The 14,392-nt window shown below is 51.3% G+C and overlaps 1 protein-coding gene across 1 annotated transcript in view; it reads left to right on the top strand.

Annotated features, from left to right (window-relative positions):
• The first annotated feature begins 5,191 nt into the window (after positions 1–5,191).
• Positions 5,192–14,392, top strand: part of MDGA2 (MAM domain containing glycosylphosphatidylinositol anchor 2) — a 438,982-nt gene continuing 429,781 nt past the window's right edge. Inside the window, exon 1 of the mRNA XM_056851084.1 lies at positions 5,192–5,285. Coding sequence (XP_056707062.1) covers positions 5,192–5,285 — 94 coding nt within the window. The remainder of the gene's footprint in view (positions 5,286–14,392) is intronic.

Genomic DNA, 14,392 nt, shown 5'->3' with positions numbered 1-14,392 from the left:
CCAGTGCTATAAGGGAACATTTTTATTTACTTATTTAAACGAAGTAATCTTAACCACTACACCACGCTGGCTCTCTTAGAGACCAACAAGATTTTTTGAGAATAAGTTTTCAAAAGTCAAAGCTCCCTTGGCCAGATACAAGGAGGAATGGAGATCCCCGAGTCCTTTTATCCCAGTCAGAAGGCGGAAGGAGTGTTGCAGAGAAAGAACTCAGGAAGCAGAGGTACAATGAGCATTGTGATCAGCTTGACTGGAACAGGGGAGAAATGCTGTGGGCAGAAAATCAGCATCTGTAGTGAGATAAGAGTCCTATGTCCCTGTTAAGCCCTGGAGGATCCATTGTTCTAAATTTATGAACTCAACTGCAGCAATCTCATGTTATAATCTCCCCTTGAAGCTTCTCCGCTGGAGGACTGCCCTTCTTAGGTCAGGGGTGGAATGTCCTGGAAGATTAAAATGTTCTGCCGGTTTTTGAGTGCCTTGGTTTTTAATGTCGGATCAGGGGATAAGGTGCTTGTTTGCCCCCTGGAAGAACAGACTTATTGGGCGGGGGTGCTGCTGGATCCTGGCCTATCGCTCTAGAGGCCATCGGCTTCAGCTGATGTTCAGCTAGGGCTACTTCTCAAAAAGCATGCTCTGATCCTGCTCCATGTGTGAGACTATTGCGGCGTACCTCACAGGGGGCTGTCTTGAGAGCCAGTGTGGAGTAGTGGTCAAGAGTGGTGGTTTGGCTGTCTGTGCGAGTTTAAGTTCTATCTCTATTTACACAGAAGTGTCTATATTTGGTTGTAATATCTGGAGGTTGGCAGCCCTACCTTGGGCTAGTCACACACTCTCAGCCTCACCCATCTCTTAGCCCCACCGCTGCCTGTCTGAGTAGACAATACTGACTTTGATGGACCAAGGGTCTGATTCAGTATAAGGCAGTTTCATGTGTTCATGTGTTAATGCACAAATACACACATGAATATGTGAAGCTGCCTTATACTGAATCAGACCCTTGGTCCATCAAAGTCAGTCTTGGAGCGGTGGACTTTAATCTGGAGAACCGGGTTTGGTTCCCCACTCCTCCACATGAGCGGCGGAGGCTAATCTGGTGAACTGGATTTGTTTCCCCACTCCTCCACATGAAGCCAGCCAGGCAACCTTGGGCTAGTCACGGCTCTCTTAGAGCTCTCTCAGCCCCACCCACCTCACAAGGTGTCTGTTGTGGGGAGGGGAAGGGAAGGTGATTGTAAGCCAGTTTGAGTCTTCCTTAAGTGGTGGAGAAAGTTGGCATATAAAAACCAACTCTTCCTCTTCTTCTTCTGCCTGGGAACTTCAGTTAGTTCAAAATGCAGCAGCCAGGTGAGATCCAGGGTTTGTATCATTCCTGCACAGAAAGATTTGTACTGGCTGCCTGGCATGATTCAGAGTGTGCATGCCTACCCAGAAGTGTAACCCTAAATAGGCAGTCTCCTAATGAGAGGGGGTCACTGGGATGTATAACCTGTATATACCAGGATAGCCCCGGGGAAAACTCTCAAATGATCAAGCAGTTGTACAATTAAAAGGGTTTTTTTATTAAAAAAAGAACAGTAAGAAATATACTCTCAAGCGTTGAACATACACACACAAATCACACAAGAACTGACTAGGAGGAAAAGGGTGGAAGTTGGATAGGGTTTCAGGGGTGGGCGATAACTACCAATCTCAAAGGGACGTCCAGGGAAAGCAGCGCTGAAGAGGGAAACGGCCAGCGTTTCTGGGAGCGAAGAAAGGGAGCCTACACGCAAGTGGGGGTGTATGCACAGATCCAAGACTCACACACACTACAAATGGACAAAATACCAATATTTATTCCCCAAAATGGGTCCTGAGGCAGTATGAGGTAAGCTGGCAGGAAAGCCAGTGAAGCAGGTCAGTGCCTTTCAGTTGACTACGCTCTTAGAATCGAACCCTTCCTGAGAAGTGTTATGTTATCTTATTCAGTTGTCACCTACTAAGCAGGACTCAACTTAATTTACTCACAAAAGTCTTTTTATTGAATAGCTTCAATGTAATATATGTGTATATGCAAGTATTACAAAGTCTTTAAAGTGTATACAAAAATACAAGCAAGTTCTACATACTGTTTAGTTTTAAAATCCAATACTTGAAATATCAGTTAAAGAAGTCTGATTTAGTTAAAAGAATCTGATTCACACTATCTAGAATAGCATATAAGTAATTTGAATTTGTTCATACATACCAAAACCAATCTCTTCTGAGACCCTCTCAGTCCGAAGACTTAGAGAGATCTAACTTTCTAGCCTTTCCCTGCATATATTTATACTGTCCAATATCAATTTCATCTCTTAGTTTACATTCCAACATGTACGTCAACTTCAGCTGTCTGCTACTTCAGCTGAAATCTTCAGCTGATTTCTTCAGCTGCTTACTACCTAGATACTCCCATATGAGGAGTTCCTCTTTCAGCAGGGCTATCTGCTGACTAAACAGTACAAGATTCAGCTATTCTAGCTAATTCATACCTTTATAATATTTCATTTTACAAACATCTTTATCTTCTAAGGAATGCAGTAAAAATGAATATATTCTTAATATCCTACTATTATTCTAACATATATATATATATATATATATATATATATATATTAAAACAGCATAAGATTTATATAACATCATTATAGAGTCGTCTTCTACTGAACAGAGCAAACCACCTATTCAGAAGAAAACCATTTAGGTCAAACTAACTTAGAATTCACCAAGAGTTGAAAAAGTAATGTTTACTTCAAAGTATTTCCTCTGATAACATATTTGGCACAATATAAAACAAATTCCAGCTGTATTCGCTTTTAGCTATTCACGTCTAGCTGACCTCCAACTTACTTCACATTCAACCCACTTCACAGGGTCAGCAGAAATGCTTTTGTGAAGGAAAATAACTCAGATCTGTTACTTAAATGGAATAGGAGACAAACCCAGGCTTGTCCAGCTTAAAGGCTTTTCTATGGCTTTTATGAAAATTCATGATTTTACATAGGATAATTCTGTCTATGCACAATACTAATACATCAGTTCATATGTTCCACATATTGAAGGCCACAGCCTTCAATTTGCCAGATTTGAGCAAGGATGTCAAAGATAGGACATTTTGGAGGACTTTCATTTATAGAGTCGCCATGAGTAGGAAGCAACTTGACGGCACTTAACACACACATACACACATATATTAAATCCTGCAACACCAGAGTCAAAGAATTCATTGCTTTACCGGGGTCTGAACAAAAAGATAGAAGAGGCTTGAGAGCCAGCGTGATGTAGTGGTTAAGAGCAGTAGTTTGGAGCGGTGGGGTCAGATCTGGAGAACTGGGTTTGATTCCCCGCTCCTCCACATGAGTGGCGGAGGCTAATCTGGTGAACTGGATTTGTTCCCCCGCTCCTACACACGAAGCCAGCTGGGTGACCTTGGGCAAGTCACGCTCTCTCAGCCCCACCTACTTCACAGGGTGTCTGTTGTGGGGAGGGGAAGGGAAGGAGAATGTAAGCTGGTTTGATTCTGCCTTAAGTGGTGGGCACACTGGCATTCCACTCATTAAGGAGATAGCTCACATGCACATCGAGAGCAATGTTGCCCCCTGCCCCTACAATGCTCAGTCATGCTGAGTCGCCTGACGCCAACAATAAAGTTCATTACCCACACCATCCGGCCTGTTAGCTAAGGTTCTCCACTCAAGCAGTGTTCTTGATGCCTCCACCCATAGAGGTGAGGCTGCTAGCTATAGGACTTTCTCAGTGATGGATTGCCCTCTGCCTTACAGCTCATCCGGTGCCTACATTACTGGCTTTTAGGGGTCAAACACGAATAGATTAGAACCTGGCCAATGAAGTCTGCAATGTTGCGGGGCAGCCGCTTCCCTTTGAGGAGTCTGTGTGTGCTTTAAGTGCCCTCATGTTGCTTCTGACTTATGGCGACCCTATGAATGAATGCCCTCCAAAAGACCGCAGGCAGCCAAGCTCGAGCTAATTCATGCCACAATATTCCCCATTACTATGTGTGGGTGTGAAAGTTGCACAATGGAGAAAGCTGACCGGAAGAAAGTAGATTCCTTTGAAACGGGGTGTTGGGGGAGAGGGTGACGGGAGAGAGGCTGGGGCTCAGTGGTGGTGCACCTGCTTGGCACGGAGAAGGTCTCAGGTTCAACCCCCTGGCATCTCCAGTTAAATGGACCCAGGCAGGTAGGTGATGTGAAAGCCCTCAGTGTGAGACCCTGGAGAACTGCTGTCGGTCCGAGTAGACAAGGCTGATTTTGATTCCGTCTAAGGCCGCTTCGTCAGTTACATATTGTGGGCAGGGGCCGTGGCTCAGCGGTAGAGCGCCTGCTTGGCACGTAGAAGGTTGCGGGTTCGATCCCCGGCATCTCCAGTTAAATGGACCCAGGCAGGTAGGTGATGTGAAAGCCCTCAACCTGAGACCCTGGAGAGCCGCTGCCGGTCTGAGCAGACAAGGCTGACTTTGATTCCGTCTAAGGCCGCTTCGTCAGTTACATATTGTGGGCAGGGGCCGCGGCTCAGCGGCAGCGCGCCTGCTTGGCCCGGAGAAGGTCCCGGGTTCGGTCCCCGGCCCGTGCCGGGAAAGGACCCAGCCGGGCAGGGGATGCGGCAGGCCGCTGCCGGAGAGCCCGGAGAGCCGCCGCCGGCCCGAGCAGACGGTCCTGCCGCGTAGACGATCCCGCGGCAGGCCGCTGCGCGGGGAGGGGGGGGGGTCTCTCCGGGCGCGCGGCCGCCCCGCTCCAGCCCCCCTCGGCGTCGGCGCGGCGCCTCCCATCCATCCAGCCATCCAGCCATCCATCCGGCGGAGGCGGAGGCAGCGAGCGGCGGCGGCGCGCAGGGCGGGCGAGGAGGCGAGGGAGGCGAGGCGGGCTCCGGCGTTGACGTCGCCGGCCGGCCGGGGCTGCTGCTGCCGCCGCTGCCCGCCCGGGACCCCCCGCCGCCCCCAGCCCGGCCGGGAGGGGCCGCCGCGCCGCCCATGGCTCGCCGCCCCCCCGCCGCCGTTGCCGCCGCCCTCGCCATCTAGCCGGCCGGGGCCTGCCGCCGCCGCCGCCGCGCATCGCCGGGAGCCAGCCGGGCGGGCGGAGGCGAGCGGGGCGCGCCGGCCTCCCTCTGCCTGCCTGCCGGGCGATGAGGAGGGCGGCGCGGCGCGGCGAAGATGGGGCGCGCCGCGGCTCTGCTGCGCTGGCTGCTCCCGCTGCCGCTGCTGCTGCTGCCGCTGCCGGAGGGCATCGCCGCCCAGGGCGTCTACGGTGAGTCCCCCCCCCCGCCGGGAGGGTCGCCTCTCCGCGCCACCGGGGCCGGGTTGGGGGGAGGGGGTGGACCGGCCGCCTGCCTCCCCGGCGCTGAAATGCAACCCTCCCTCAACCGGCCGCCGTTTGGCCCTGGCCCCCCTGCTGCGGAACCCGCGCCCCCCCCCCCCGCTGTGCCTCCCCCCCTCCCGGCCGGGTGGCTTGCCCGCTTGGCAGCCTTGTGTGTGTGGGTCTGGCTCTGGGATGCACGGTGACCCCCACCCCGGAGCATGCGGGGCCCCCCGCGCGGCGGCGAGGCTCGGGGGGGTCGGTCTGCTTGCAAACTTTCCGCGCGCCGCTGCCTGCCAAGAAGCGGGTGCCCGCGCGCATGGGGGGGGGGAGAGGGGGCCGGGCGCGCGCGTTGCCGGCGGCGCGCCTCCCGGAATGGATGGCAACCCGGGCCGCTCGCCTGCGCGCGCGCGTCGGAGAGAGGCTAAAAATAAACCCGCGGTGAAATCTCCCAGGGAGGGAGGGAGGGGGGCATCCGGGCGGGTTGGCATCTTTTTTTGGGGGGGGGTGAAGAGGGATGGCCTGGAGCCCTCCGAGCGGGCATGGTGGGCAGCGAGGACGCCCGGCCGGGGGATGGCTGGCAGCGCCGGTGCCCAGGTGGGCACCGGCGCTGCCAGCCATCCCCCGGCCGGGCGTCCTCGCTGCCCACCATGCCCGCTCGGAGGGCTCCAGGCCAGATGCAAATGTGCGGCTGACGTTGGCAGAGCGAGGGGGCGAGAGAGAGGCGAGCTGAGCTCCAGTCGCTCCCCGAGCCAGTGCGGAGAGGAGCTGCCCGCCTCTGCCCGCCGCTCTCTGCGGCACTCGGCTTGCCTCCCCGCTCTGGGCGCCTGGAAAGGGGCTCCTGCCCGGGGTGGCGTGGACGATGCCCTCTCCGTGCCACCAGCAGGCCCGCCTGGCACCCCAGCCCTTCCCGGCGGCCCTGGGCGCTGCAGGGCCTCCTGCCTCTCTCCCATTCAGCCCATTTCCTTGGCAACCACCTTCCGATGTGGGGGACCGCGCCAGGCTCCCCTCCCCGCGCCTCCCTTCCCTTCTCACGGGTCCACCACATGCCCAGGGGAGCCATGGATGCCGCACATGTCAGATGCCAGGCTGGGGCAGCTTTCTGGCAGGAGGGTGGGGGGCTTCGGTGCCTTTGCGGAGCAGGGGGACTGTGGGCGACGAGACCGGTGCTCTGCCGCATGAATTTTGCCTCCTGTGAGTCTCTCCCCCCCCCCATGTGATTAAATCACATTTCAGGTCTGTTCTGTGGCCTGGACCGAAAATCAATCGCTGGAGATTTCTTTCCGCTTTGTATGCCGAGCAGCATCCTCACATTCGGGCATAGCTTTGCACCCCTCTCGGAAGAGAAAGGGGGGGGGAAATGCGTTGGGAGAACGTGGTGCGGAAGGTGTGAACTGTTTTTGTGAGGCTTGTGAAATTTGGACAGCGTGCCACCTTTTTTTGCATTGCACCCCTAAACGTAGAAATCCAAAGGGGTGGGTGGGTTAGGCTCGGACCCACAGGCATTTAAAACAATCCAACCATCTGTTGGATTGCGGCTTTGCGGCTTCTGAGAATCTCTGGTTCTCTGGTGGGCACAATGTGGTTTTTTTTAAAAAAAAAATTACCATGGCTGGCTCAATATATATAAAATGTTTTTTGATGCTATTCAGGCGGACGTTAGAGAAGGTTCTCCTTGGATCATGGGATGTTCGCTCGATCCGGCTGTTTTTGCACAAAGACAGCGTGTTGCGTGTGGGGCAGGCAGGAGCGACCCATGGCTGGGGCTCGAAGGGTTTGGGCTGCACTTCTTCGAGCCGGCGCTGGAGGACTGAACGTTACCAGTGGTGTAATACCCTTGGCTGTCGGCGCCTTCCATGCCAGAGCGGAGCTGCTGACAGGGCGTGGATGTGGGAGACCACGCAGCTACCCTCTTGCCTGCGCCTGGGCATTTTGGTAGGGCAGAGCTCCGCTGTGCGTCCAGGAAACTCGCCTGCCTGTTTTTGGGATGCGCCTGCGGTGTGGGAAGATCTCGGCGGCTGCCTCATCCCATTGTGAGGGCAGATGTTCCGGTTCTGACTGCTGGTCTTGTCCAGAGTTATTTTGGACACATGCGCAACGAATCATGGTTGTTATCCTCTGTGGTTTTGGTGCTCTCTTTATGGCTTACCTGAAAACTCCCCCCCCCAACCCAAGAAGGTTTTCTGTTATAAGGATTTTTTTCCCCCTGAGTTGGTGGATTATTGCTTTGACACCCGTGTCAGTCACGCCTGTTAGGCCTTCTGCCACTGCCGCTTGGGTTCCTGCATGCAGTTTGTTTGCTATCTGGCAATTTGGCCCCAAAGGTGGGTGCAAACTGGGGGGTCCGGACCTTTCCCTGAGGGGCGTCGGGGTCTCTGGCGTTGAGCGTCCACATAGGGATTTCAAAGTATGCCCTCTCCAATTCTTATGTGTGTTTTAAAGCTTGTTCTAATGTCTTTATTGCTCTCTGCCTTGAGGGGCCTAGGTTGGGTGGACAGGCGGCTTAAAATCTTTTAAATAAACAATGAATATATATCGCTAAAGTGTCATTTAGTTAATTCCCATTTCATCAAAGGAGGGTTATTTGTATACTGGTGCTTCTCTGGAAAGGGTCTGTTTCCTTGCCAAGATGTGGAATTTTCTAATTTGTTCCCAATAGAAGTGGCTGAGCAGAAAAGCCCATGGAGTCTGAAGACTGTACCAACACACCTGGAGTCCACCTTGTGACTACTTTTTTGGGGGGTGGATGAGGGATGAACGCTTAGACTTCTGTTGCCTCCATGTTTCCACCTTTCTCCAGCCCATGCCGTGCCTGTCCCAGCCAGTTGCCACCAGCCCTCAAAGCCGAATGGCTGCTCATCTTCCATGCCCTCTTTCCCAATGGCCGCCTCCTTATTAGAGGGCTGTAATGCCCATTTCAATATGACTGCACGTGCGCATTTGAGCTCAGAGGCCAAGCAGTCCCACCCACAGACCTGCTCCATGCTGTCTGCCTGCAGTTTCCTTATGGGGTTCTTGCTCATTGGATGGTGTTTGATTCTGTTCCAAAGGGATTATAAGAACAGTGAGATAGTTCCCACAGGTGTGTGTGTGTGTGTATGTGTGTGGAGCTTAGGACATATAGCTGGCGCACAGAGAAAACATGAGGTGAAGGGCCATGTCTCAGTGGCATAGTATTCGCTTGGCATGCAGAAGGTCCCAGGTTCAATCCCCGGCATCTCCAGTTGAAAGGACCAGGCAGTAGGTGATGGGAAAGACCTCCACCTGAGACCCTCTTCAAGTACTTGAAGGGCTGTCATAAGGGGGATGGTGCCGAGTTGTTTTCTGTTGCCTCAGAAAGTCGGACCAGAACCAACAGGTTGAAATTAAACCAGAAGAGTTTCCATCTAGACATTAGGAAGATCTTTCTAACAGTGAGAGCGGTTCCTCAGTGGAACAGGCTTCCTCAGGAGGTGGTAAGCTCTCCTTCCCTGGAGGTTTTGAAGCAGAGGCTAGATGGCCATCTGTCAGCAATGCTGGTTCTATGAACCTTAGGCAGATCATGAGAGGGAGGGCATCTTGGCCATTTTCTGGAGTAGGGGTCACTGGGGGTGTGGGGGGGGTAGTTGTGATTTCCTGTATTGTGCAGGGGTTTGGACTAGATGACCCTGGTGGTCCCTTCCAACTCTATGAAAGGACCAGGCAGTAGGTGATGGGAAAGACCTCCACCTGAGACCCTGGAGAGCTGCTGCCAGTCAGTGTGAGCAGGCAATGCTGCCTTTGACGGACCCAGGGTCTGATTCAGTAAAAGGCAGCTTCAGGTGTGTTCAAGTTGGCAAACCACAAAAATGTGGAATTGGGTCTCAGCAAAAGCCCTGGGAATGGCTGGGTCACTGGAGAAAATGATTGTGCTCCACTAATAGCAGGGCATGGGAAGGAAGATGGCATGGATAGCCCTGTCTCGTCAGATCTCCGAAGCTACAAGGTCGGTACTTGGAAGGAAGGCTCTGCAGAGGAAGGCGATGGCAAACCACCTCTGCTTCTCACTTGCCCTGACAGCCCCTTGCTGGGGCTGCCACAAGTCAGCTGTGACTTGACTGCACTTTACACACATTATGGCAGAGCATCTCCTGTTAAAGGGACTTGGCAAGTAGTTGATATGAAAGATCTCTACCTGAGACCCTGGAGAACCGCTGCCAGTCTGAATAGACAGTAATGTCCTTGATGGACACATGAACACATGAAGCTGCCTTATACTGAATCAGACCCTTGGTCCATCAAGTCAGTATTGTCTACTCAGACTGGCAGCGGCTCTCCAGGGTCTCATGCATGGGTCTTTCACATCACTTGCTTGCCTGGTCTCTTTAACTGGAGATGCTGGGGACTGAACCTGGGACCTTCTGCATGCCAAGCAGATGCTCTACCACTGAGCCATGGCCCCTCCCCAAGGATCTGATTCAGTAGAAGGCAGCATGGTGTAGTGGTCAAGAGTGGTGGTTTGGAGCGGTGGAGCCTGACTTGGAGAACTGGGTTTGATTCCCCACTCCTCCACCTGAACAGCGGAGGCTAATCTGGTGAACTGGATTGGTTTCCCCACTCCTACACCTGAAGCCATCTGGGTGTCCTTGAGCTAGACACAGCTCTATTAGAGCTCTCTCCTCCCCACCAACCTCACAGGGTGTCTGTTGTGGGGAAGGGAAGGTGATTGTAAGCCGGTTTGAGTCTCCCTTAAGTGGTAGAGAAAGCCAGCATATAAAAACCAACTCTTCTTCTTCTTCAGGTGTGTTTGTGTGTGGCATGCACATTTTCTATATAAAGGGAATTTTTTTCCCTTTAATGACAGAGGAGGTCAACCCAGTCACCTCAATGAGGACTAGGCTGGTGATCTGTCTCTCACCAAGCCTGGGTGACCTACTGGGGATGTGGTTACTGCAGGGGCAATTTCTGTGGCAACCATAGAGTGGGTGAGACCTAGGACTACGGTCACCTAAAGTGGAATGTTGAAGGAGGTCTGAAGGTTCTTACTCAGGAGGAAGAAACATCTCAGGAGTTTGGAGAGAAGGGGTACTAGAGTTTAGACACGACCAGTGAACAGTGCGGAAGAGTCCCACCCTCTGGAAATCATGGTGATCCATCACGGCCCATGAACGAGAGGCAGTTTGAAGACTGAGGGGATCCGGCAGCTCTCCTTCTTCCCCGTTGCCTTCCTGCCCTTGTTTGAGAAGTTCGCCGTCATGTGTCTGTGTTCCAGATAGCCCTTAATCTCGCCAAAATGCAAGCTGATGGTTTCTTATTTAAAAATAACATTTACCGGCAATCTGAAATCTTGACACAAGTACGAATATGATGATTAATATTTTGCCACGGCTAAGAAGGCTCAGCCGGGGATTTTGCTGTGCAAATAGGTAGAGAGAAGGTAATTAATTTCTGACGCAGAGATGCTACAGTTCAGCAGGTTTGGGGAGCGGATGGCAAATATTTTATATATGATCAATTCTGCCTCCCCCACCCCCGCAAGTCTTTAAGGAGTGATGAAGTCACAAGCACAGAGGCCAGGTCTTACATGTGTTCTGAATGGTGTATCCCACCCTCCGCGCAAGGCTCGGGGTGAGTTTTGGTTCACCGGCTCCAACTTCCTGACTGTAATCCTGGAAAGCGTTGCTGGTTGACCCAGCAATGTTGGTGGCTGAGCAGAGATTTTAAACGTGAGCCTCCAGAGTTCAGACACCAGCAGGAAACTTGGAAAACCCACATACTACTTACAAAAGCTTTTAGTTTATGTGACTTAAAAAAAAGTGGGGGACTTGCGAGGACTCGCGGGTATCTCATTTTCTCCTGTTTTCCCCTCCCCACACTATTTCCTCTTTCTCGTCGTCTTGGCAACCCCAATAACTTCTCCCCTTTCCCTGTGACCTTCTCTCCCTCCGACGCCAATTCACCATTTCTACTTTTATCTGCCTCCCCAGTTTTCTGGATTGTCCCATTCCCTCCCCATAGCAGCCTGTCTCCCTTTTCTTCTCTCCCACCCACCTTACTCCCCTTTTCAGTCTCTCCCCCCACCTTTTACTGACGGAAACCATGGCTTGGAAGGCTTGGTAGCATTTTTGTGGTTGCCTAGCAACCCCTCAAATGGCCACTGAGATCTCAGAAGGTAGTCATGTAAGATCTCAGTGGGAATTCTCTTCAAGCAAAGATGGTGCTGCTATTATTTTGGAGGTTTTTAGTGCTCCCCAATGTATTAAGTTTTTTCCTCCCTGCAAGCCTGGGGCCTCCCCCATGTTTGTAGAAAAGCACCCCCATATCTGTCCCTGGTCCCATTGTTACAGTTGCAGGAACAACCACAGGTTTGGCTTATGCCCTGTTCTCTAGTCGTGAACAGAGACCTGGTTTTTCGACTGTCAGCTCAATCGTCCATTGATCTGTTTGTGGATGTTCGACAAGTTGTTTCACTGGATTCCTTCCCAACGCTTTGATACAGCTCAATTGGCTTTTTTGCACATGCGCGTTCTCACACAGAGCGATTGCATCCTTGCTGTGTGACTGCTCTCCTCAGCAGATGATAGCTTAAATAAATGATTAAATCACTCACGAATCATAGACGTTAGTCATCAATAAATGTTGTGGTTCAATAAAGTTCTCCCCTTTAGTGTTTGTCTAAGTAGTCCTTAGTGACGCGAATGGCTGCCGATCGGGTTGAATCAGCAGCTTCCGCGTGCATGTGCAGTTTTGGGAAAACCTGAAGCAAACCCATCTGGCTGGCATTTGCGGCTGCTCGGCACAAACCAAACAGACTGAACGAACGGCGAAATTTGCAGCATCAAATTTACCCATTGCGTGGATTTTTAAGATCCACACTCTCAGCCAGGGTTCCGAAACTTGTAAAATATATATATATATATATATATATATATATATATATATATATATATATATATATATATATATATATATATATATATATTACACGTTTTGGCCTATTGGGCCTTCATCAGTGGTTAATTAAAACCTATGTTAAGCCCGCACACATTTACAGAAATAAATAAATAAATACATATACAAACAGTTCAAACCCAACCAGGCATGTGTATAGGTTGTAAAATCTATTACCGATTACTCAAACATCTGGTCAGATTGATTCTAGTTGTAATACTGGTTAGTATATGTCTCTCATATACTATGTGTGCAGGTATCAACCTAGTAGAGCAGTGTCAAACTCTACTAGAAAGGTAGAAAGGTGTGACATACTGTAACAATTTTTTTAAAAAATAAAATAAATCAAAATAAAATATTCCCAATTGTGAGCTTCTCCTGGCCTGCCTGGGAATAGGCACAGCTGGGCCAGAAGTGGGGTTGCCAGCTTCGGGTTGGAAAATACCTGGAGATTTTTGGGGTGGAGCCTGAGGAGGGCGGGGTTTGGGGAGGGGAGGGACTTCAATGCCATAGAGTCCAATGGCCAAAGCAACCATTTGCTCCAGGGGAACTGATCTCCATCAGCTGGAGATCAGTTGTAATGGCAGGAGATCTCCAGCTAGTACCTGGAGGTTGGCAACCCTAGCCGGAAGTGGGATTGGCAGGGCGGGAGGGAGGGAGGCTGCCAGGGCATGAAGGGCATGAAGGTGGTGGCAGAGCTGGGGGGAGAAGCAGAGCACGAGGACAGGGCCTGCCCCACAGAAGCCTGTGTCCCCGGGGGGGGGGGAGACTTACATTTCTCGGGGCTCTTCCACAGCCCGAGGGAACGCCCGCCTGGCTGGTAACCTGGGTGCCCGAGCCAGCGGAGACGTTTCATGCACAGCTCCTCCTGTTTGTAAACCTGCAAGGCAATAAAAGACGGAAAGCACCAGCCAAGCGCAGAAAGGCAGCCTGGGGCAATGTGACAGCGTTAAGTCAGGCTGGAGCCTGGGGCTAACCAATGTTCCATCACACACACATACACACGCCCCCAAGTCTGAAATTGTGACACTGCTATTAGACAACCAGAGCTGGAAGTTGTGGCAGTGTGTATCCAATGTTGTGAACTTTGGCAGATCACGAGAGGGAGGGCAGGAAGGGTTGTGTCAGCATTTGGCTCTCGTGGCCCCTTCCTACATGTCCAGGGTAGTGCCGATTGCCACTTTGGGGTCAGGAAGCAATTTTCCTCCAGGCCAGATTGGCCAGGGATCCCGGGGGGTTCCCCCCCCATCTTCTGGGCATGGAGTAGGGGTTACTGGCGGTGTGAGGGGGGAGGTAGATGTGAATTTCCTGCATTGTGCAGGGGGTTGGACTAGATGACCCTTGTGGTCCCTTCCAACTCTACGATTCTTTGATTCTATGATTCTGTTCTGTAGTTTGTGGTCTGAGAGGTGTCTGTGTGAACTGCCGTCAAATCCCTTCCAGACTCTATGAATTAATTACCTCCAAAACCTCCTATTATCGACAGACTTGCTCAGGTCTTTGCAAACGGAGGGCTGTGGCTTCATTCGTTGAGTCAGGCCATCTCACGTTGGGTCTTCCTCTTTTCCCGCTGCCTTCGATTTTTCCTAGCGTTATTGTCTTGCGTTCTCAACCTGTGAGGTATGGGGGGAACAAAAGTTGAAAATAGAAAAGTCAGATCTTGTAGTAAGGAGAAGAAGACAGTTTCAGCAAGTAGCTGTGTTGGTCTGCCGTAGAAGAACTGGATTCGAGTCCAGGAGCACCTCAGAGGCCAACAAGGTTTTCGGGGTTTGAACTTTCAAGACTGCCCTTTGAAGGCAGCTTTAAGTCTCAAAAACTAAGGAGAGGGAGGTGTGTTCTTTGGACAAGAACAGCTTCAAACAGTCACAGGAGACCCAGCAGCATATTTGGGTAAGTGTGTTGACCTTAAATAGCATCAAAAAGAATTAACTTTTCTACGGCGTCCTATCATCATATGCAGTATAGTATACCAACTATGGACAAAATTAGCTACATTTGCACAATAAATATATCCTTGAAAGTGCTTTTGTTTGACTACAGTGTACCCAGAAGTGAACATTTAGTGATGTAGCTTGTCTAACATAAGAATCTTTACACTACACATTTTGAGTAACACCTTGTCAAAAAATTCACTCATTCCAACAGAGAAG

Source organism: Euleptes europaea, chromosome 6, assembly GCF_029931775.1.
Source record: "Euleptes europaea isolate rEulEur1 chromosome 6, rEulEur1.hap1, whole genome shotgun sequence".
Taxonomy (NCBI): domain Eukaryota; kingdom Metazoa; phylum Chordata; class Lepidosauria; order Squamata; family Sphaerodactylidae; genus Euleptes; species Euleptes europaea.
The sequence above is the reverse complement of the archived record's forward strand: the minus strand, read 5'-3'. Positions and strand labels throughout refer to the sequence as shown.